The sequence below is a fragment of the Strix aluco genome, chromosome 2 (assembly GCF_031877795.1).
Source record: "Strix aluco isolate bStrAlu1 chromosome 2, bStrAlu1.hap1, whole genome shotgun sequence".
Classification (NCBI taxonomy): domain Eukaryota; kingdom Metazoa; phylum Chordata; class Aves; order Strigiformes; family Strigidae; genus Strix; species Strix aluco.
The window spans coordinates 136,948,826-136,972,036 of NC_133932.1; the positions used below are offsets into that span (position 1 = coordinate 136,948,826).

General features: G+C 49.9%; 1 protein-coding gene across 1 annotated transcript in view; it reads right to left on the reverse strand.

Moving 5' to 3' along the window:
* The window catches only part of SLCO2B1 (solute carrier organic anion transporter family member 2B1), a 63,574-nt gene extending 42,812 nt beyond the window's left edge, over positions 1-20,762 (reverse strand). The window contains exons 1-2 of the mRNA XM_074816582.1: positions 20,710-20,762; positions 6,224-6,327 (exon numbers count right to left, since the gene is read on the reverse strand). Of these exons, the coding sequence (XP_074672683.1) occupies positions 6,224-6,304 (81 nt within the window). The 5' untranslated portion in view covers positions 6,305-6,327; positions 20,710-20,762. The remainder of the gene's footprint in view (positions 1-6,223; positions 6,328-20,709) is intronic.
* Positions 20,763-23,211: the final 2,449 nt, after the last annotated feature.

Below are 23,211 nucleotides of genomic sequence, written 5' to 3' on the forward strand. Positions count from 1 at the left end.
GGCAGACCCTCTGCATCCTCTTTCTGTGCCGTCTAGTTTCTTTTCCCAAGGACTTGAGGCTGGAGTCCCTCCACGCCTGGACTTGGGACTGGTGGGATCAGCCAGCCTGGGTCTGATGGGCTACCCCAGCAGCAGGAGAAGATCAGAAGATGACCTGGGCCTGCAGACACCACCCTTTTCCCAAGATCTGGGCCCTGACAGCAGGACATACCCACAGAAAGACAGGAGCAGCCCCGGAGCTGGGTGGTCCCAGAAGGAAGCCCAGCTGTCTGGCACCTCTTTTCCATTATGGGCCAAGCCACGCTCACATCCTTTCCCCTCTACATCAGTAGAATTAAAACAACTTGGAGAATCCAAACGAGCACTTGCGTAGGCTGAGGAGGAAGGAAGGGAGAGGTTTTCTAATGGATTTTTTTTTTAATAAACATCCGTGAAGCATTATCAGAAGAGCCTGCTCAGGCTCTATGTTGGGATAACACCAAACATCGCACTAGACCAGGGGCAGAGGGTCCTTGGTACTGATGTACCCCTGCCAAAAACAACCCCCTTGCAGTGCCAGGGTGCAGAGCAACCTTACTCCTTCAGAGATGTGCCACTGCTGCTTTCCACCACCAGTGAGGCATGGAGAGTGCCCAAGACATTTCCCAGTGCCCCAGAGGGAAGAGCAGCATCCTCACCAGGTCGTTGGTGAGATGCCCTCACCCACAGGCAGCGACATCCCAACTCAATGTCTACACCCTCCACAAACCAGCAGTGGGATGAGAGCGTCTCCACTCTGTGACACGCTGAACGAGGAGTTTCTCTGCAATCGCACACTCTCAGAGGAGGTCATGGATTTTCTGCTTTTATCTGTATTTTTGAATATATTTTTGCAGGCTTTGCTCTCCTAAGCCTTACATTGTGTCAGGGAGGTATTGCTGCTCCCACTCCACACATGTGAGAGAACAGAGAAACGGGCTCAGTTCTAAGCAGCCAATAAATTGCAGAACTGGGGATTAAACACCAACATCTCCTCCCTCGGTGGTCTGGAAAAAACTTCTTACAAAGCTTCCATTGTATTTCTAGTGTTGATCATGCAGTTTGGCAACAAATCCTCCATGTAAGGGCACTGAAAGCCGCACACACAGTCTTGCCCCAGTTGTCACAGGGAAGTCCCTATCACGCTGTTTCCATGGGTTTGGGAGACTTTTGTTGCTATTTTAAGAAAAGGTTTTGTGCCTTGGCATGTGATAAAATCCCGTGCGCTGGGCTGTGCTTACAGAGAGGAGAAAATAAGTCTGGGAGGAATCAGCTTGTTCTAGTTTAATTGAAACCAGTTGCATGTAAGTGGGTACAAGTCCCTGCCACTGCACAGATCCTATTGTAATAAAGGCATGGGGTAGGAACAGCTCTAGTTTGTTCTTGAACTACAGCACAGAGCAGAAAGTATCAAGGGCTGGAGCTCCCACAGAGGGTGAATGCCCTCAGCCAGCTCCTCGATAGCTTTAGGAAGTGGGAACATGCACACCATCCCTTGAGGAGGGGTGTTGGAGCCACATCTGTGTCTGCAAATGAACCTGGAAGCCACCTCTGGGGCATGAAGGTCTTCAGGCACATCCTCGAGGTGCAGGATGGCAACAAGCAAGGTCTAGCAGGGATGGGAAACACATGTCTTTGAGACCATGGCATCCCCCTGGGGCCGTTCACCTTCCCACGCGTGTCCCTACCAGGAGGGGTTTCACCCATCTCGTCAACGGCACGATGCCTGAAAACATGTGCACCTCAAACAACCCAGCAGGGACCCCATGAGCAACCACAGTCTTCAGATGTCCAACTGGCCTTTCAGGTCTTCGAGATATCCCAGTTTTATTGGACAAAATCTCTTTATATTGACTACAACGGATTATGCTTTACTGCCCAGTGAGTCATCACTCTCAGTCTGATTCCTCTTCATCTGCAGGTGAACTGTTGCCATAACACACGTAATCTTTCAGAAAAAATGTCTCCTTCTATAGCAGTCTCCATCACAGGATCCCAAACTTCTCCTCCACATCTTTGCAAAGCCCTGCAGGGAGGCGGCTCTTTGGCAAGACTGCACTTCCCGGTGCAGTCTCTTTGGCAAGACTGCACTTGTGTGTCCAGCATGGGATGCTTAATGCTCCTTGAAACCAAGACAAGATGTTGGACTTTAAGGGATGCAGCAGCAAAGATGATTTAATCTGCTCTGAGGGACTGTAGGAATTCATGCCAGGTATCTCTAAAGGCTCAGGGACCATCAGTCCCAGGAGCGTTCCCCAGAAGGACGACTTTGAGTTATGCCTCTCAGTTGCATTTTGACACGTGGCAATTAGTTTTCATGATGCACTCTCTCTGGATATATATATAAAAATTGCAGCGCTGTGATTTTTGGTCCTTCAGCCACTTCAAACACATAAACCACATTGTGCAATAGCTTTGTGTTTCTGCAAGAATCACTCAAACCCTAGTCTTGAAGTTATGTTTTCGGAGGGAAGTCATTTAGAAACCGGACAGGGTGACCTAACTTCTTGAAAGAAAAAAAAACCAACAAAACAACAAAAAAAAACCCCAGATCTTGGGAAAACATCCTGTGCTGAGTATAACTGTGTCTTTTGGTGACATGCATGGTCACGCCACCTCTGGCTTAGGGGTAAAAACAAGTCCTTCAGCAGTTTAATGAGAATCATACAATTGGAAGAGAGGATTTGCTCTCTTGGCCACGGGCTGCAGCCAGGATAACGCCTGGCAATGGCTTCAACGAGGTTGATGCCAGCCTGCTGGGATTGCAATCATCCCTGCAGCCTCCTGCAAGGCTGCTCTGACCTGGATGGATTCATCAGGTTTCCCTGCTGAGCTTTCCAAGCAGAAACCCAACAGTAGGGTGTCCATCAGGACAGAACTGGTCTCCACCAAAATCCCTCACTGTCTGTCCTTCTCCGGGTGGGTTCCAGCTGTGAAGAATATGGTGGTGATTTGTGTTAAAAAAAAATATATATATAGTGACTTTAATAGGAGGAGCAGGTGTGCTGCTGGTGTTTTACCATGTACATAAGTTAAAGGAGATTTACCGTGGTTTTGTTGTTAAAATGGTTCAGAGTTCTTCTGTAAACACAGACTCCTATGGACTGTTATTGCGCAATGGAAAAGTACCGGAGGGACCCTGTCAGAAGCCCCCAGCAACACCAGAAAGACCCGGGAAAGTTCGACTCTACCACGCATGTGTGGACTGAGGAAGGTTCGAGAAACACTATTGCGCTTGAACAGCCTGGAGGTGAAAACTTTTTGGGGAGAATGATGCCCATTTTGTGAATATGCATGAGGGTAGACTATGAAGAGGGTGGCACAGCTGCACCTGGTGTGCGTGGGTGCGGAGCAGAAAGCCCCCTGCTCCCCGGCGTACCGAGCTTGTTCTTATTGCAATAAATTTATAAAACTATTTTCTGGTTCTGCCTCTGCATTTATAACACAGGGACCCTTCAGAAAGCCATAAGCTCCAGCAGACATGGGCAGTTCAGAGCTGCCCATTGCCCGACCCAGGTCTGGCCTGCAACACTCCCCGCCAAGCGTTTCCTCTACCTCTACCTTCACAGATACCTTGGCTCAGCGAAATAAATATTGATTCTGCTCCCAGACCTGAGCTGACATTGCACCTCAGCAGCTTTAATCTTTGAAGTTTCAAACCCCTTTCAAATATCTCCACAAGGAAAAATCAGTGGGACTTTACTTTTAAAGATAATCTTGTTGGTAAATAAAAAAAAAAAAAACCCAAACTAAAAAAAACCAACAAAAAACCCCAGCTGAATGGACTGAAAAGAGGATTGAGGGAGAAACCTCAGGACTGTATGGCACCGAGCTCTCCCCTCTCCTGTGCCTCCAGCCTCTGCAGCTCTGGTAACCCTCTGCCTCAGTGACTTCTGAGTTCATTTGCCCTCTGTCACAAAGGATGAGGGTGATTAAATTCACCAGCATTTGTAAAAAAAAAAAAAAAAACCAAAACTCAAAATCTTCCCCACAAAAGTGACAGAGAAATCTTAAGACCTTAACACTGGCTGTCACCTTTTTTTCCACAGCCTGGTGAGACTCTCTAACGAGACAGGTAATTCGCTTCCAGCTACACTGAATGTAGCAATAAATTGATGATAATGCTATGGTTACTGATAAATTGCAACTGTTCAGCCAAAAAAGAACAAATCTGATGGTGCAGGACAGAGGGAGCCACCCCAGGTGCAGCCCATGGTTCTGCAAAGAGCTTCTCAAACATTCAGCCGAAGCGAGGTTTATATGACTGGCTCTGGCTTATGTTAAAATTAAATGAAAAGACAACAGAAAGAATGAGGAATCTGACCTCCCATCTTACCAAGCCACTACCAACTCTCCTGAGGAAATGAAACCACCATTTCCCGCACACGCTTGCAGTGACATGCTAAGAGAAGCTCGTGTTAAATCACGTATGTGCATACTGCATGTGTACGGAGAAAATCCCCAAACCTGTGGCTGCATAATAACAGAAAAAAGCATTTTCCATCTTGTTCTCCGTTTATTCACCCAGCAGTTTTTGATTTCTCCCACATCGGACCACCTTTGGCTCCCCGAGACGTCTGTCTCCAGCTCCCACCTCACAGCAGTCTATTCCCACAGCAAAACACTCTGTACCTGTCATCTCTGTTTAAACAAGAGCATCTTGAAAGTTGATGTTCACAAGCCAAACGATACGCTCCGTTGAACAATTGTCATCCAGCTAGACCAACAGCTGGCTTAGTTTTAGTTTCCTGCTTCCTTCTGATGTGTGAGAACAGAGCACAAACCTCCCGAAATGTCCTTTTTGTAGAAAAGAAGATGGAAATATGAACATGATTCTGATGCAAGCTGAGCACTCGCTCTTCCCGACATCACTGTGGTCAACGCTGATTATTATTTCCACTTTGCAAATGCTTGTCTTATCTAAATGTTTGCACCTTGTCTTCATTTGAGTGGTGCTACACTTCTCCAAAAGTACCTTGCAGCAGACCACCAGTTGCACGAGTGGTGTGATCATCATCATTACATGGGTTTTTTTAAAAAAGCCATTAGCACTATACGAAGAGAAAGGGATTCCCCACCACCTCTGTAACCCAGGATCCTCTGCAAACAACTGAGAATGCAAATAAGGAGCTGAGGAGCCCCCCTGGCACCGACAGAGACGCAGGTAGGAAGCAAGAGGCCATGCGTGTCTGCAGGCAAGCTCAAGACCAATGTGCTAATCCCAAACAGGCAGCACTGGCCCCACCACCAGAAGATCTCAGCTTCTACTGCATCCAGTCTCACGCTTCTTCCTAGCTTTGATAAGGGGAGAAAAAAGGACCTTCGCCCAGTGTTTCCCATGGCTCAGTGGTTTGGGTGCCCCAGGACAGAGGGAACATGGCTTCATGCCTATGTTAGCAAGTCGAGCTGGTCCTCTGCCTTCCCTGGGCAGCCATCAGACCGCCGTGCAGAAGTGACCACCACCCCCTGCCATTCCCACCACAACCAACTTCTGGGGCTTCTCCAAAGGGCTTCATGAAGTCCACCCGTCTGGCTGCCTGCACCGGACCTGGCAGAGCTCTGGGGTGGAGGTGTGGAGGAACCACCTCCCTGCCCGGCCCCAGACACGCAACAGCAAAACAAGGAAGAGCCGGGTGAACTTCCATTGGGGTCAGGCAGCACCGCAGGGCAGCGGACCTGAATCATCGCTTAGGACATATGTTTTCAGTGAATAAATTCAAGCAAAGGCAGGGTTTAAGTCAACTATTCCTTGCCTAGATGAGGACTAATACCCAAAGCTTTGCAGGCTGCTCTGTGCTAAGCCCCAAGAGCGAGCATCGATTCCCCCTTTCCTCCACTGTTGCTGCCCCCGTTACATACATGCATTTATCATGGATATCATAGAAAAATTATTTCCATGAAGACCAAGGCTCATGGCTGCTTTGAGATCTGGGATTTGTTTCTTCTAAGTGTTTGCTTTGTGGTCTGGGAGTTTCACTGACAGAAGTTAAATACACCAGAAGCTGAAAGTTAAACCTGCATTGCAACATCGCTGTCCCGCTGCTTGCCTTTGGACGGAGGCGGCTGCACATCCGGTGGCATTTCTGCCATTTTCCGAACACGTTTGGCAAACAGAAATCCTATCAGTGCCTTCTGCAGAAAGCTAAACTCCTCTTTACCAGGCCAGTAATCTAAGGGGGGATTAGAGAAAGCAGGAGGCATTTACCTTGATACTGAGAAATGGGTTCCTGCAGAGTGTTTTCTGGGACCGATCCGGGTAGCTGCTCTTCGTAGCGGTACTTGTCATTCTGTCAGGTCTGCTTTATCCACCTGCCAAAATAAATCATTCAGCACAATGCTAAGTTGCTCTGCCTGAATTCGCCTTGCCTAGCGCAGCAAAATCCTGTCATGCTTTGCAAACACCCACGCGTCGTTGTAAGCAATTATTATTTGTGTTTTTCACTTGCTCTTTAGCACTTTGCTTCTGCAAAGCAGCAAAGCAGCATGCAAAACACTAGCATGCTAATCACCAGAGCACCTGAGAGGTTAAAAATTATCAACTATTTCATTTCAAAACAACAAAGTACTGCTGGGCAGGGATCCCAGTATTTCCAAATTCCAGCCATACCAGAGCATAACTGGGGCTAAGGCTGTTCAACGTAATCAAGGACAATATCATTTAAACATTATCTGGGTGATTGATGTTTAACATCCTTATCAGTGACCTGGGCAATGGGGCAAAGTGCACCCCCAGTCAGTTGGCAGGAGATACAAGACTGGGAGGACCAACTGACACAGTGATGGTTGTGCTTCCATCCAGAGGGACCTCAACAGGCTTGAGAAATGAGCATCCTGAGGGACCTCAATGGGCTGGAGAAATGAGCATCCAGGGGGACCTCAACGGGCTGGAGAAATGAGCATCCAGGGGGACCTCAACAGGCTGGAGAAATGAGCATCCAGGGGGACCTCAACGGGCTGGAGAAATGAGCATCCCAAAGGACCTCAACAGGCTGGAGAAAGGGGCATCCTGAGGGACCTCAACGGGCTGGAGAACCTCATGAACTTCAGCCAGGAGAAGTGCAAAGTCCTGCCCCTGGGGAGGACCAACCCCAAGCACCAGCACATTCTGGCTCTGCAGAGAAGGACCTGGGGTTGAACATGAGCCAGCAACACTCCCTCACAGCAAGGAAAGCCAGCTGGGCTGCATTAGGAGTGTTGCCACCATCTCCAGAGGTCACTTCCAACCTCAGCCATTCTGTGATCCTGTAAAAATCATTTCACAGAATCACAGAATCACAGAATTTCAATACCCATAGGAGGAAGGTGGGCAATTTTTACTGTCTCAAGGTATGGGACTCTAATTGCTCTCATCAACCCCTTCAGACCTTTGAATCACACAAGACATCTCGGCTTCTTTTTGTCTGGTATCAACCACATGCCTAGATCAACCGTGTCAATTAATAAACATATTAACAAGCAATTAATCTCCAGACCTCCCCTAATTCCACCCTGAACCCCAGCCACAACGTGCATCCCAGGGTCTCCTTCATACAGTGCCTGGGGCAGGCTCTAGTCTCCACTGTGCTGGTGCAAATCTCATTGAGCCTTGTTCTCCTTCTCATGGTAGTACAGCTCCACAAGCCCCAGAGCAGCTCCTCTGACTTGGTTAGACAGAACCTTGTTAGTCTAACCTTGGTTAGACCAGGATCCAGCTTCTGCATTATCTATTGCACTATATTAAGCTGCCTTAACTTTCTAGGTATGTCTGCAATATCCATTACACAGGGACATTGTAGTTGAAGGTCAATGCTATGGAGTGAGAAAAATACCTGCAGTACTGAAGAGATGGGAAAAGGGGTGAGAGGTAAAACCCAGCCGAGCATTAGCCCAGCCCTTGAACTGTGCTGGAGCAGTCTTGGGCCAAGTGTGAGGGATCTGCTCAGACATGAAGGTCCCCCCAAGGCAAGGCCAAGCTCACCAGCTGTGGCTGAGGTCACACTTGCTGCTATACGTCATCATAGAATGTAACCGGTTTCAGCTGGGTTGTACTGGTCGCACTGGGGCGTGACATGCAGAACTGCGCATATGAGATCAAGCACCTTTGGAGATGCTGGCTGGCCAAATCACCTTCCCGAGAGCAGGCTACAGACAACCATTGCTCTGCCTAAATAAGGGTGGGTTTTGGAGCTCCTGCCTGCAGGAGGTGGGCTCAGCAAGTCCTTCTCCATCCCTCCATACACTGGGTCTCCAAGGGATTAATGCCCTTCTTCCCTGCCTCTCTTTTTCACCTGCATCTCCCCTGGAAGAATCCTTCCACGCTTGCTTCCTGGCTCCCAACCACCACCTAAATTTAACCACACAAAGAAATGTAAATCCATGGGAAGCCACCATCCCCCTCCTTGCACCGCTCACCGCTTTCCCTTCAGACCTGCGCTCCCTCCTCTCCTCTCACCGGCTACATCTGTGGAGTGAATGATGTGCAGGAGGATGATGTCTTTGTTGGGTTTTTAGTACGCAGACTTCCTGCTCAGGAAGCTGTATTGTTTGGAGGCATGTTAAACCCATTAGGCTTTAGCTTGTTGTTCATACACTCTAATAGATGTTTCCATCTCAGCGGCATCTGCAAGCTCTACAGCAAATGGGGTGAAAGGCTTTACATTATTATTTTGCGTAATTCTATTTCCCCCATGATGAGAGGCAAAGGAGCAAGTACCGTAGCCTCAAACAAATTAACAAATGTACGGGTTGATGTAAATTCTAGAAAGAGGAGCCTGTCTTAACTGTGGTGTTTATACAACCCTTAAGTGCAGTGCACAGGAGAAATAAATTCAAGAGGGGGACCTGCACACCGCTGAGTTACAAGCTCCACGGCATCCTCTGCAAAAAGCAATTGCTGCCCTCAGCCCCATTTCAAGAGACGAGATATTGCTACAACAAAATACAGGACGGGATCAATAAAGTAAATTCGATCGTAAATTAAAGCATCCATGAAAAGCTCCCCTTAACCCCTGGAGGGTTAAGCAGTGCAGGAACAAAAGCACCTGCCTGTCTCCGGACCATGGCATCCAATATTGTCTGTCTCTGGGAGCAGCACTGTGATGAATTATTTACAGCTACTGAGTTTGCTGCTGGAGCCTCTTGAAAGTCCAGGAGTGACACAGAGGAAAGAAAAAGGGTGCCAGGGTAGCGAGAGAGGAAACTAAAAGGAGTCTGAGCCTGGTTTTCTGAGCATGGGCATGTTCATGGAGCTGGTAACCACTGTAGGCTTAATGACCTTCTTTCCCTGGTTATCTCTATTAACGTCCTTGCTAGCCCTACTCACAAAAAATGTACTTAATTAGACCTGCAAACAACAAATGCTGTGGTTTGTAGGAGTATTTTGGTCACCCTGCTCACCCTTTCCAGGCCCTCCATTAATTGTGTGCAGCCTTTAACCCTTCAGGGTGTCCAGGAAGCTGCTACACCCAGAATCAGTCCAACCTCTTCCCTAACCAGCTTTCGTAGTCTTCTTGTTAGTAGGAAATGGTAGGAAGCACTGGTAGAAATGTTTCCACTAATCCCTGCCCCAGCAGGGTGTAAAAGCCCCTCACCCTTTGCCATGCACCATAATCACCCCAAATTTCCCACATCACTATGGAAGAACTCGATTCTTCTTTCTCCAGGGGTGTCCTTAAGGACAACCTGCATCATCTGTCAGCAGCCGGTGGCCAAGGATGCACAGCCCCATCCGACTCCAGCCCACCCCGCACACCTTCATCTCGCCTTCGGCGAGGTTTCCTACGTCCGTTGCAGTATTTCCTGGGAGTGTGCATTGCCTGTGAAAGAGGGAGGGTTGGTGCGAGTCCAAGAGACCTGAGGGGAAACACTCGGCAGAGATCTGAAATGCTGCAGAGGGTGCCAGCAGTTAAAAATGAGAATAACCTGAGATACCGTTCATCCACAACGCTTCTTTAGGAATAAAATGAAGCAGAGAAGTACTTTGATGCAGCACAAAGGACAATGAGCAGACCAAATTAAAAGGCAGGTAAGGCTTAACTGATATAAAAAAAAAAAAATGAAATGCATGAAGACAGCAGCGTGCTAAGGCCAGTCTAATTCTTGTTTCCTTTGACTGGATCGAGCCCAGCCATGCCAGCACCCTCTGGGGATGGCACTTGCTTGGTGAGAGCCATGTTTTTCTCCTAGTGGATGGACATCTCCAGATGCAAAGAAAGATTATTTTTGATTAATGCAATTTCTCCTAAGTAAGGTCAAGAGGTCTCACTGAATCCACTTCTCTGCAGGAAGGAAGCAGAGCGGGTGCTGCAGGATTAGTGCTGCAGGCTGGGTACGGCATGGGAAGGAGGCAGAAAGGAGGGATGAGGCAGCAAATACCAGAAGATTTACCTGCATCAGAGTAAGGGGAGAGGCAAGCAAAATGGGACTGGTGTGGGGATTTTCCTGTCTCAGGTCTGCAGCTCCCTGATGGCCCAAGCCCCCTCCAGCTCCCCAGGAAGAGGATGCAGAGCGGGAATTGCTATTCCTGCCTTGCTCCAGGCATCCCAGCACGTTCGCTGTGGTACCCGTGGAGCATGCAGGGGCCACGCCAGCACAATGGGAAAAGGGGAGAAATAGGCAATCCCGGAGTGCCACCTGTAAGGAACTGAAGGAATTAATGCCTCAAGCATTCATCGATACAGAAAACCTCAGGGACAAGCTGTGGCCTTTGTGATTAGTCTAAGGAAGGTCACCCAAGGAAGCGCTGAGTGTATGGAAGGATGCACCCCCCTCCCTTGCTGTGGCATTAACAAAGTCCTTAGATAAGCCTCAAAGGGGGGAAACTGGACCAGGGTACCGCTAATCACTGGCTCTATTGTGCAAGCCAGACCCCATGCCTGCCTTGCTGATGACTTCGCACCTTCGCCATTGAAGAGGTGACAAGAACTGATAAGAGGTGAGCATTTCTGCTCCAAGAGCAGGATGACTGCTCAAGCAGCATGAGGGCAGCAAAAATCTGTGGGAACAGAGGAAAAGCCAAAGGTGGGCAGTGTGAGTACGACCACAATTGGACAAGGGGTGGTGCATCCCATTTTCCCCTCAATGCATGTGCAGAACCCCTGCTCCACCTTTTTCCTTGTCTCTCATGGAAATGAGTTTGTGGAATACCTGTCCCTCCTCATCTAGTATGCTAATCAGCTGATGAGTTTAAAAGGCGACAGAAACAGCTGGGTGTGCACCCACCACCCAAGATTACCAGACCTGAGACAACCCTGGATCCAGGGGCAGTGATCTGTATTTCTTTGACTCTCTTTCTCTCCTTTCTTTTTCTTTCCTTTCCTTTATTTTCTTTCTTATAGATTTATAAAAAACCACATTGCTTACTATCCTTTTCCAAGTTTTAGTTGTTTTCTACTGCAAGTAAAACATTTAAACTGGTTGTTTGGTGTCATTTCACCTTAATTTAACCTGAGGGGATCACAGAACAGTTGTGACTCTCTGGGCTCCCAGTCTGGGTCATGACACCACCCCTTGATTTCAGAAAGCCTGACCCAAACCTGCTCCTAGACCAGCCTTGCAGGGTCAGGCCCAACAGCACCTGCTCCCAACCTCGAGTCCAGAGCAAGTTGTTTCCCCTCTTTGTGCCTCAGTTTCCCCAAGAACAAGCCAGGGAATAGATACCGCCTGCCTCTATGAAGTGTTTGGGGAGCAGTGGATAAACTGGGACAGGCAAAGGCTGTGGGTTGCAATAGTGGGGGCTGACAGCACAGCGGGTGCTGTTCCCTGGTCGTGCCGGGGAGGAAGGGGTGCTGCAAAGAGCCTTGTTTACTCCTCCCTGCAACTTCTGCACCCTGCACCCAGCTGTGCCCACGAAGGAACTTTGTCCTCAACAACAAAGCACGAGCTGAGATGCTGCTACAAGAGCTTGGACTTTCTAACAGCTTCCACAGCATCCCTCCAGCCGAGCATCTGCTCCGTGCCAAACCACCTCATCCAGCTCAAAACCACCAGGAGGGTGTCGGGCCAAGGTTACCCCACACGCAGTGGGAGTTTTAAGCCAAGCAACAAAACGTTGCCTTTGGTTTTCAGGGAGCTGTGACGGGGGCAGCTTCGGTGCCTCTTACAGCTGCAGGAGGTGAGTAAGCTCCTTCCCAGAAAAGCATTTTGCAAGGGCTTTTTATTTTTGCAAGCAATGATACCGCATCTGCAGCATCGCAAGGAAGGAACTAACCCTGGGTCTGCAAGGCCAGGCTCTTGCAGACCTCGTGAATGCAGGAGGCCAGCACCCTTTACAAAGGCAAGCCCAAAGTGGCCATCCCACTTGTTTTAATTAGCTACCCGAGAGCAATTAGGCTGTATTTGCACAACATACCATGATTATACATTGTGCTTAATGAGTCTGCTCTTTGTGAGCTGGGGAACTCTGTCTAGAGGGTTGGGGTGGTTGAAGAACCAGGCTGTGGCCAACGGCCACGGGCAAATCCCTGCCTGCAGGAGTGAGGGCAGAGCTGCCTTCATCCCCCCTCCTTCCCGAGCCCCCTCCAGCCAACCCCAGAGACACGGTTTCTGCACGTTGGTCTATTGGCACTGCTGATGGGCCCTTTCTGCAAAGCTGGAGGAGATGCCACGTCTTGACTTCAGCCCTCAGCTCCCAGCAAGTTGTTAATCAGGACATGGCAGCTCCTGGAAGCCTGCTTGGCGAGCTGATGGCCTCCTGGTCACTGAAGGGATGAGTTTACCCCGTACATGGATGGGAAGGGACCTCTGAGAAACACAGTGGTGAGGCAAGGAGTGATGGCAAAGACATGTTTCTCCTTGAACCCCTCCCAGTGGGGGTCTCCTCCTCCTGGGGTGGTCTTCACCATGGATAGCAAGCAGAGACAAGGCAGCCAGCAGCTGCTCCCCGTCACACCTTCCCCTCTCGCTAGCCTGGTGCTGCAGTTCTGCTCTGAGAAACCCCTCTGAACACCTGCATCCAAACACTTCACTATTCATCCTCCCTTCCCCTCCTCGACCACGAGGAGTGAAGCCCCACGGCAAAGCAGCTGCTGCAGCCAGCCCTGGCATTTCAGCACTCGTGTGCAGCTATATCCATCAGCGCCGACACAGCTATATTCATTTACACACATCATCAGAGGGGAGAGGTGTTATCTCAGCCCAGCGAGGTATTCCTGACGCCAAACGCTGCTCTGCTGGAGCTCTCAACACTGTGTTTCACCTTTTCTCCCCCAAATCACAGGAGCATGACATTCATTTGCTAGGGAGACACAGCCACCGAGAGACTGGTGTCGAGTGAGATGCGGGGTGACAGGCAGAGGTGGCAGGATCCGTGACCGCAAGCGGTGTCACTGACCCTGGCACAAAGCCCTTTAACGCCAGCGCTGCACCCTGATGAAGCAGAAAATTGCTTCCTTCTATGCCTGCAAGTAAACTCTCAAGCAAAATTGCTTCTCCCATAAAACTCAGAGGGACTTTCTGTGCTCAACAGCGGTGCTTAAGAGTCTTAGCGAGGCGTGCGGGCAGCCAGGTTTCACCGAGGGTGACCGATGTTTTCAGTGCAGGGCCTCGGTGGAGTGGCTCCTGCAGCAGGACCCCAGCCTGCAGCTACCAAGCACCCGTGGGATTTACTCACACACTTCAGGGAAGATGATGGATGGATGCTCATTCAGAGAGCAAAGGAGCCTGATGCTGCAGATCCACCAGCTAGTATCATTCCTTCAACTACGGATGAAGGATTTGTCCTCAGAGCCCTGCTTTTTCCACATTCCTGTCCTGGGTCACAGCATCCCTCGGGAAGGCAGAGCCTCGCACAACAAGCCCCGGGTGTTGTGGGTACAGGGAGCTGAGCTGGGATGTGCCAGCAGGTCAGTCCCACACCAACCGATGCCACCAGGCTACAATAAAATATTGTCATTAATTACAGCCTTGCTTGCCTGACATCTCATCATGCTCCCAGGAGACACCGACCTGCAAAGTGGCAAAGCAGGGGGGCTACAATTTGGGGAATAACCCCCATACGTACAGAGCTTGGCCAAATAATCTCCTGAACCTTTGCAGCACAGATTAAGATGCTCCACTTGTCCCCAAACTGTCCTTCCTTTGACACCAGGGCAGCGGAAGTACCCCAAAACCTCCCAGTTTCTCTGGAACTTGCGCAATGGTCCTGGCTGCGATAGCAGGGGACCGGGCTTGGTGACACCAGAGTCTTGTCCCATTCCCGAGGACATAAATCTATCGCAACGCCTTTATTAATAGCAGTGCAGCTCCTGTTAGCTGAACAAGGAAAATCACGCGCTGGGCTCAGCAGAGCTTGAGTAAATAACGGCAAATGTAACACAGCAAATTAAATCCCAGCAGGGGAGACAAAATGCCAGCAAATATCCCGTAATCTGTCTTCCTCCTGCTGAATTTCTAGATAATTCACATTCACCAGCGGTAAAACTGGAACAGTGTATGTGTATTTATGAGCATGCCTGTGTGAAATGGGAAGCTGGTTTGGAAAATGTGGGTGCAAAGATGATTTATAATCCAACAGAAGGAAAAGACAGTGTATACAGATCATTCCCTCCCTGGAAAAAGACTGAGAAATAAAAGGGATGTGTAGATGTGCCCAAAAGCTGGTTCCATCTAGCACCAACTGGCAAAAAGAAAGTGAAAATGAGATCAGCTCAGCTCGGTGACTCTTTGTAATGAGAAAAGTGCCAGGGATGACACATCCCAGAAACCTCATAAGAAGCTAAACAAAAGGAAATCTGTTACTGAGATTTTAAAAGATTAGAAGAAAGAGAAAAACTGATGTTGAAACCCATGAACCACCACCACGGGTGATGAAGGAGAGGTACCAGCCCTGCCCCAGCGTGGGACAGAACCGGCTGCTCTCTGGAGGTCCCTGCCAGCCCTGACCCCCTCTGACTTGGGAAGGATGAAGCCTTCCTCCCCATCTTTGTGATGAGGTCTCACAGAGCTCCCCGCCCTCCTCGGCACATCCTGCCAGATGCTGGAGCCCTTCTTGGAGGGGCCCTCACCTGCTCCAGCACTGCAAGATGCGGTGAAGGGGTTGGAGCTCACCTGGCAGTACGAAACAGAGATGGAAACTCTCACACCATCCCCCGTGGAGATGAGGCACTGCAAAAGGGTGACGTGGAGGAGCTGGAGCTGCGGATGCCGTCATGCAGCTGTGGAGTTCGCCTGACCCTACATCTGCACTGGGGACATCTGCCCCTGAAGCACCTCCTGCACTACACTTGTGGTCAACCATTGCTTCCATGGCCCACCCCAACCCAACGTGGCCATCAAAAGAAGCACGACAGCCAGTCACGTCCTCACGGTGTATTTGCTAACGGCAAAGGCAACAACATACTCAGCCTGGGGACACTGCGCAAAGTCCAGGGGTCTGATGTGAGGTCAGCTGCACTCATCCCCTGGCAGGATATAAGGAGAGGATCTCCCCACTGCAAAAAAATGGTTTTGGGTGGTAATTTCAGAAGGAGCATGCAGCTTTCCTGCAGATCAAGGCCAGCAATGCTGTAAGCACAGCGTGGGGCTGTCCCGTGTGCTGGGTGACCTGCGTGGTGGAAGTTGCCACCGTCATGCATCCTTGGGAAGAAGACAGAACCCATTTCATGGGCTGGGGTGGCCTTGCCTGCAAGAGAGTGAAGCACCCGAGAGCAAAAGCAGCACAGAGGGAAGGAATCGCTGAACTTATGGGCGAGGGAGGTGGTGTGGTTGTGATTCCCAATCTCAGCTGGTTACATAAACACCAAGGTTGGGAATTGCATAATGCCATGAATCATTCCCACGGTTTTGTTTTCAAAGGTTGCCCAGGGCTACAGTTGTCAGGGAGCTGGAAAGCCCAGGAACCCCCCTCCCGCACCCACTTGCTCCTGCTGCATCCCAAGCTCTCGCAGGATGCTGCCCTTGCTTCTCCCCGTGAACTATGGGTGTGTTTGTGCTGGCAGTTGTGCTGTGGGTGAATGCAGTTCAGCTCAAGGACATTTGCCAGACAGGGATCTCAGGGCTCTGCAAGTTTTACTCCTTCTTTGTAACATTTTATGTACTATATTGAATAAAAAGCCCTCTGCTCTGGACCGTGCCAGATGCTGAGCATACTCTTGTATGGGGGGCGAACAGATGAGGTGTGTACCACAAAAAAGCGATGTGTCCTCGGTGGGGATTTTCTATTTTAGCACCACCTCCTGTGTGTTTGGCAGGGAAATATTCCCCGCTCCAAGCAGCTCAAAACCTCAGGATAGGAGTTAAAATGATGAATGAAGTATAAAAAGCCCTTTCCCCAGCGGGGACCTGCCTTTCTGTAGGCTGCAGACACAGTGCTCGATCTGTGGAGAAACATTTGCCAAGAGAAGTCTGAAGGAAAGTGATCCCAAACCAGAGTTTTTCTAATTTGGGGGTTTATACACTGTAAATACCTTCTGTTAATTTTTTTTTTTTTCTCCATACTTTACTGATGCTTGGACAGGAGGGAAGACTGAGAAAAAGACGGGCTTTTTGCTGAGTATTTCTGAAGTGCTGTAAGACTTTGCAGCGCCGTTTGCAAGGAGCAGCTGGAGGAAATGTATGAAAGTGAGAAAAAGGCAGCAGCCAGAGGGGCTCCTGCAGCCAGAGGATGCAGACACGCTCCGATGAGAAAAACTAACTTTTCGAAGGGGAAGCTATGCAAAATGAAAAGCAGGAGACGCTGCAAAACCCCCGTCCCTGGTACATGCAGCCGGAATGGAAGCCCCAGTAGCTCCCTGGAGCATTTCTTCCTGGAGCAATCCACATGCTGTTCACTATATATTGTCTATAACTTCCAAAAAATGAAACAGAAAGAGGATTTTCCATCTGCACACACAGTCTGCCCAGGACCACGGGCCTGATCCCCCACCCTGATGCTGAGTATTGCATGAGGAGCACCTCCGCACCCATCTGCTTTCTTCCTACCCATTTATTTCCACAGGACATTGAAGGGCAACTCTTCTCCCTCCAGACTAATCCATAGATTAGCAATCAAAGCATCCCCAAATTTTGGGGTGAGACCAGTAAGATTTACTTCACCAGGAGCTAGGAACGATGTCGGCCACCCGCACGCAAGAGGGATTGATCCAAGGGTAGGTGCAGAGAAATGCTGCTACGATGAATGGGGAACTGAGAGTAGAGCTTAGGAGAAGTGAAAAACTTCCTTAGCCAGCAAAAGCGAGGCAGAGAACAGCTGGTTATAAACAACCATGAGGAAACGCTGTGGCCAGAAGATTGTTGGTGACATTATGGGGCAATGTTGGAACAAGGAGCAAACCCCAACCCAGTGCAGCCGTCCAGGGCTGGCATGGGAAAGGGAAGAAACGTTGATATTTTGAGTAGCAGGGGGAATTAATTCATGTCACAACTAACTATCCTTCTTCCATTATTTAATATTAATGGACTGCAGAAAGTCATCTTTATTATGGAGGGATGTTGCTTCTTGTCTCCCTGCTGCCAGGTTTTTTTACACCCTTTGGAGGAAGCATCTCCAGCTCACCCCGACAGGAGGTGCAGGCTGGCAGACTCAGACAGATCAAGGAAGCCCAGGGAAAAAGGAGACTATTTTCTGGAAGTCCCCAGACTGGCAGCTGGAGCCACATCTTGTCCCAGTGAGTTGTCTGTCTGCAGGGTGGCAAGCCCTCGCCTGCACCCCTAGGCCAGATCTCGTCCCAGGGTTTTTCCAACCATCCACCTGCTATCAGTTTCTCCCAGAGGATATTTCAGAGCCTTGCAGTGTTTGAATCATGTTTCAAGACAGAATTTCCCTGCGTCACTCACTGCTCTGCAGCGCCTTACACCACTGTCTCTATTTCTTTTGATAATTAACTTTTTCAAAGCCTGGGAGCTAATGTCAGGTCCTGGGATGGGCAATGAGGCTCCCAAGCCATCCCTCAAGTCCACACTTAGCAAGGTAATGGCTAGAGACACCAAGTTTTTAATCCACAGGATGGCTCAAACTAAGGCAAGTACAGCAGGGTCAGGATAAAGTTGGGATGTGCTGCTGAGCTACAGCAACAGCAGCACAGTGCAGACCAGCACCCTGAGGGAGGCACTGGGACCAAACTGGGAGCCAGTAACCACAGAGAAAGGGGGGTTGGGATCTATTTTTGAACAGACCGAGGTCCCCAGAGACTCCTGGGTTTCTGCAGGGGAGGCAGCAAACCAAGCAGCCCAGCAAGGCTCAACGGCTGCGTTGGGATTGCTCGGGTGAGCCAGGACGAAGCATTTCAGAGCCTGGAAATGTCACCCATGCCCAGCAGCATGGTTGGCAAAAGCAAGAAAACTGGAAGGAGGGAAAATGAAGAGAAATTAAGAGTATGTTGCAAAATAACCAAATACTAAATAACAACCAGGAGCGTTGGGAGTCAGGAGGGCTTTTAAGCCAGCTCTCAAGTCCAGCTAACCACAGCCAGTGATTGCCCCAACAGCCCTTCAGAAACCTGATGAGGGAGTTGGCCAAAGCAGAGCCCAGGTTTGTACATGTCTGTGCAAACAAGGTGGGGGGCAAACCCTCGCTCAGGCTGCACGGCTTTTCAACAGCTCAGCCGGGGAGGCGATGCTCTTTTCTAATGCTTTTTCACTTTTCTGGCATCTTCTGCCTGAGCACAAGACACCGTAGACCAGGGCAGGGTATGAAAAAGAAATGCAGCCATGAATTTCTGCAAGTTACTGATTAAAGGTCCTTTGGAGCAGATCGATACAGCTTGGACCACTGGTGAGAAATCAGATCCTGATGGGAGCTTGGATAAAGGATGCTCCATTGCCCACTGGAGCTGTACCAGCAACCGTGGGCTGTACTGCCTCAGACAAATGTTATACAAGGGATGAAATATAGCTGTGAATTTTGATAAGCTCCTGAAGGAGCTCAGCTCTGACCTGTTTGTATGGCTGGGTATCCTCGGTGCTGCTCATAACCAGCCCTCTGTCTCTTTTTTGCCTCATTTGCCCTTGTTCTTTGACTCACTCCAACATCCTTGACTAGCATTTTCCTTTTTGCTGTGGCCCTGGAGCACTAAGCACGGGAGTGAAGAGCTCAGAGCTTGCTTGAGTTGGACACGAAGCAGCAGGACCTGATAGCACCATGGTCCAGAGATCCCACCCGTTTCCCAGTGCACTGTTGGGGGTTCCAGCTGGAGAAAGCCCGTGGCACAGCTGCAAACCCAAACACACAGGGAGAAGGCGCCTCAGACAGGAGTGAGACAGGAGGGAGGGAGGGATGTGCTTTTCTGACACAGTAATTGCCCAAAACACCAGAAATATAAGAGATCCAGGGTGCAGCTGTACACAGGGAGAGAAACCAGCTCAATAACTGGACCAGTGACAGGTTTTACAGCCTCTGTAGATGGACCTAAAGCATCCTTGAGTGACCCCAAGTCTGCACCCTGAGGTCTCCCCAAATAAATCTCCGCTCCCTCTCCCTACAGTCCGGATCTGCTGCTGAGGAAGGGGCAGCCTTGCCCCTGGCTACCCAGATCTGCAGGGGCTGGAAGCCGAGGGGTGCAGCGGCCCCCTCCCAGGGTGGGACATCTGCCCACCCCGTCCCAGCACAGCCAGCCCCCTGGTCCCCATGCCCAGTGGAGACAATACAGCTGAAACCTGTGAGAAGCGGCGAGCGTGACCAACGCTGGGCTGTGAGAAGCACAGAGCCTTCTTCCAGCATCTAATCTCACCTCCCACTGTTAAAAATCAGGGTTTTCAGGGAGGGCAGGCTGGTCAGCAGCAGGCTATTCTCACCTCCAAGGCTTTAAGGGACACACCAGCTCCACCATTTGCAAGAGGCAGGAGAAGCCAAGACGGCTGCTTCCCCCGAGATGAGAAAAACTCAGCAGGATGCTGGCAGGAGGGGGCAGAGGCAGCAGCTCAGCCCTGAACCCAGGGCTTGTCCCCAGGCTGAGCCCACACCTCTCCCGAGCAGCAAATGCACATAACAATCAAGAGGGATGTAACCCCTGGGTCACTGGGCTCTTTGCATCTTCACCCACAGCCTGCAGAGCTGCACAAAGGCTTTCCCCCTGCATTAACCCTTTCCTGCTCCCTGCCACGAATTTTTTTCAAAGCCAGGAAGGTCACATCAGCTTTTTGTAACCGACCCTGTGATCCTGCTTTGGCTCGGGGTGAATCGGTTCCTCTGCCAAGCAATGTGCTGCTGGAGAAGTTTGGGTTTGGTCAGGGTCCCTGGGTGGCACCAACACTGGGCCAGTCCAGGGCCAGGTCAGGTCCACACCTGCCTGGCATCCTCCCCAAGAGCCCACCAAGACCTGGGCTCAGAAGAGGTGTTGCCATAAAAAAAGAAGCAAAACTGTAAGAGAGACCAACTGTGGCAGCCTCAGGGGTTGGGAACATAAGCAGAGCTGCCTTATTGATAAAAAAGACACAAATAAATAAGCATAAGCAGAGAGAAAGCAACAAAATACATGTGCAGAAAGCCGGCATGGAACAGGCATGCAGAACATTTGTAATCGCTCCTTTCCCCCCCCCCCCCCCCCCCTTTAGGTTTTAAGCTGCTGGAAAAATCCAGCTCCTGAGCCAAATGAGTTCACGGAGCCTTGCAAAACAACACGGGGGAAAAAAAAAAAAAAAAAAAAAAAAAGAGTGTGAGCAACTTCACATCTACCAAACCCTAAACCCGTCCTGCAGCTCAGAGGCAGACCCCGCGCCAGCTCGGTACCAACATCAGCCTCAGCATCTCCTCGCAGCGGCAGGTGCTGCCATACTCACAATTTCAGGACTCTCCCGATCCCAATCCCACTGCACTGGGAGCAAAAGTTTTCCTCTGGCAGCCGCTGCTGGGCCATTCACTACTTTTACTTCCCAGCCTGGAGGTGGGGATGGGTGTGTGGAGGTGGGGCTTAGGCTGCAATTTCAAAAGCCGGAGTACATTTTAACCAAAACTTTTGCAATCTCTTTCAATAGGATTTTTGATTTTTTTTTTTTTTTTAATTTCCTTCTCCTGAAATTGCAATCCAAAAATGACAGAGCTGTCCATGCGGTTTGTTGATACAGGGCTTTGCAAACTGCTTTCGCAGTCCCAGTCCCGGTCTTGGCTTTCACTGTCTCCCGGCTTCTGTCCCCTCTCTGCTCGGTGCAAGGGTCCCATCCCTCCGGGGTTTTTCCCTTACATTCATTTTCTTACTCCGTTTGCTTTATCTGCATTTATTTCCTTAACTTTCAAAGCTGTGGTATTAGCCTGGGATTTGTGACCAGGAGTGTTTGTTTATATAACTCCAGATTATTTATTTTTCAATAACTCTCCCCATTGCTTTTTTTTGCATTAATCACTAAGACATTTCCAGATAAAAAACAGAAGAGTTAATGAACAGGCAGCCCCAGTTAAAGCTGTCAAAGGGAAACTGGGATTTGTCCCTTTGGGGTTCCTCTGGTGCCTTTGTGTGTTTGGGCTGTGTTCGGGGGGTGGGCATGGAGGATCTCCTCTCCTTGCTTGGACCTGGGTGGATGCTCTGCCTGGCTGCTGGCACAGCTCTGTCTCAGCCCCACCAGCCTTCGCTGCGTGTGCCTCCTCCTCCTCGCCCCTGGTTGTTGGGTTTGTTCCATCTGCTGCCGGCTCGGCTGGGGACAGTGCCCCATGTGTGCCCACAGAACTTCTGGAAATGCATCAGCAAAGAAAAACTCGATTGTCCCTTTTCTGTGACAAGGAGTGCGGAGGTTGTGCAACTCAGGAGTCACCAGGACCCACCACCAAGGCAAAGTAAGACGGGGTTTATCTCGTTGCATCTGAGGAGACACCCACAATCTTTGGTGGAGGCAGACGGATGTAGCGTGAGGATGTGGTCCCCACCAGGAGATGGCTGGAGGGGCTGTGTTTAACCTGTGGAGTTGGAAATATGTCCAAGAACCCAGGTGAGGACGCTCGCCTTACTCACTCCAGAAGCTTGATCCACTCCAGGAGGCTTTTCTCGGTCACCTCTGCAGAAGGAGGTGATAGAAACATCACCAACCGCTGCTGGAGGTAGGAAGTGCTAAGGCTTGGACAACAGGCCCAAGCCAGAGTTGACCTATAGATGAATCCTGTATATTTTATAACTGTTAACAATTGTGCTAGTGGGTATTGTATTAAGTTATAACAACCCACTTATGCTGATGTAAATAGCGCTAAAGTGTTGAAGTATTGAAGCCTGAACAACATGCCCCGAGCCGAAGCTGCTCACTTAGCATGTAGTCATTAACAAAGTATGTATGCTCACAGTGAAAGATGCAGCTTAGACAGAGTATAATCAGTAGTGAGGATGAAATGCTCAGAGAATGTGTCCAACTCTCCTTGCTCAGCCTTGTTCAAGGCTGAGAACCCAAGTATTTGGCCTTGTTAGAAACTCCTGTGGTCTCCCCGCCTGAGCCCTGGCCAGGCTTTGGGTGGAATCCAACAGGAGAATGAAAGCAGAAATTTTCTGCTCAAAACAAAGGTGCCAGCTATTCTGGCTTGCCGATCTCTAGCATATAAGGCCGGACCCGCTCACAGCGACTCTGGGTGCCTCAGTTACGGGTGGACACCCAGCGTAGGGCTCCCCACTTGCCGGGACAGGCTCTGCAAATCCTCGCTGCACCCGGGGCTGCCCAGCGCCTGCGGGTCTGGATGATGGGAACGGGTGCAAGTGGTGATGGGTCTTTCTTAATCGCTATTCCCTCTCTCATGTAGTAATGATTTGATGCATTACCCTGTATCTTCCTATTTGTTTTAGTGCACTATTCTGCCTTTTCTTACTGCATGTTTTCTGTATTACTCTGTTACATTATTTGGTTATCGCTAGTAAAATACCCCTACTCTTTTCACTCTGGTGTCCGAGTTTAATTGGTATCCTTAATCAGCAAAACAAGGTATTGCAGGATCTCCAGAGAGTGGCATAAACTGCCTCTCTCAAAAAGAGGTCCCTGGATGTCCATCCCCCGGACCTTTTACAGCTTCAAAAATCAGCATTCCCACAGTTTATTGGGACACCTGGCTCCCCCCCACCAGCCCTAATCCTGCTCATACATTTCCCTGCTCATAAAATCCAAAAGCCTCTCCGAGACCATCTGCAGATGGACTTGCTCAGATGCAGAGTCCAATTTATAAAGCTTTTAGGTGGGACTGTGAAGATGGTGCCTCTCCAGCTCCCTCTCCTCTCACTCTCCGTCTGCGGCTGTGACATGGAGGTGGGAAGCCCGGGGGCTCCTCAGGGACCTGATAGCTTGGAAAAAGGTCAAGGAGGGAAAGGTCCAAGCAGA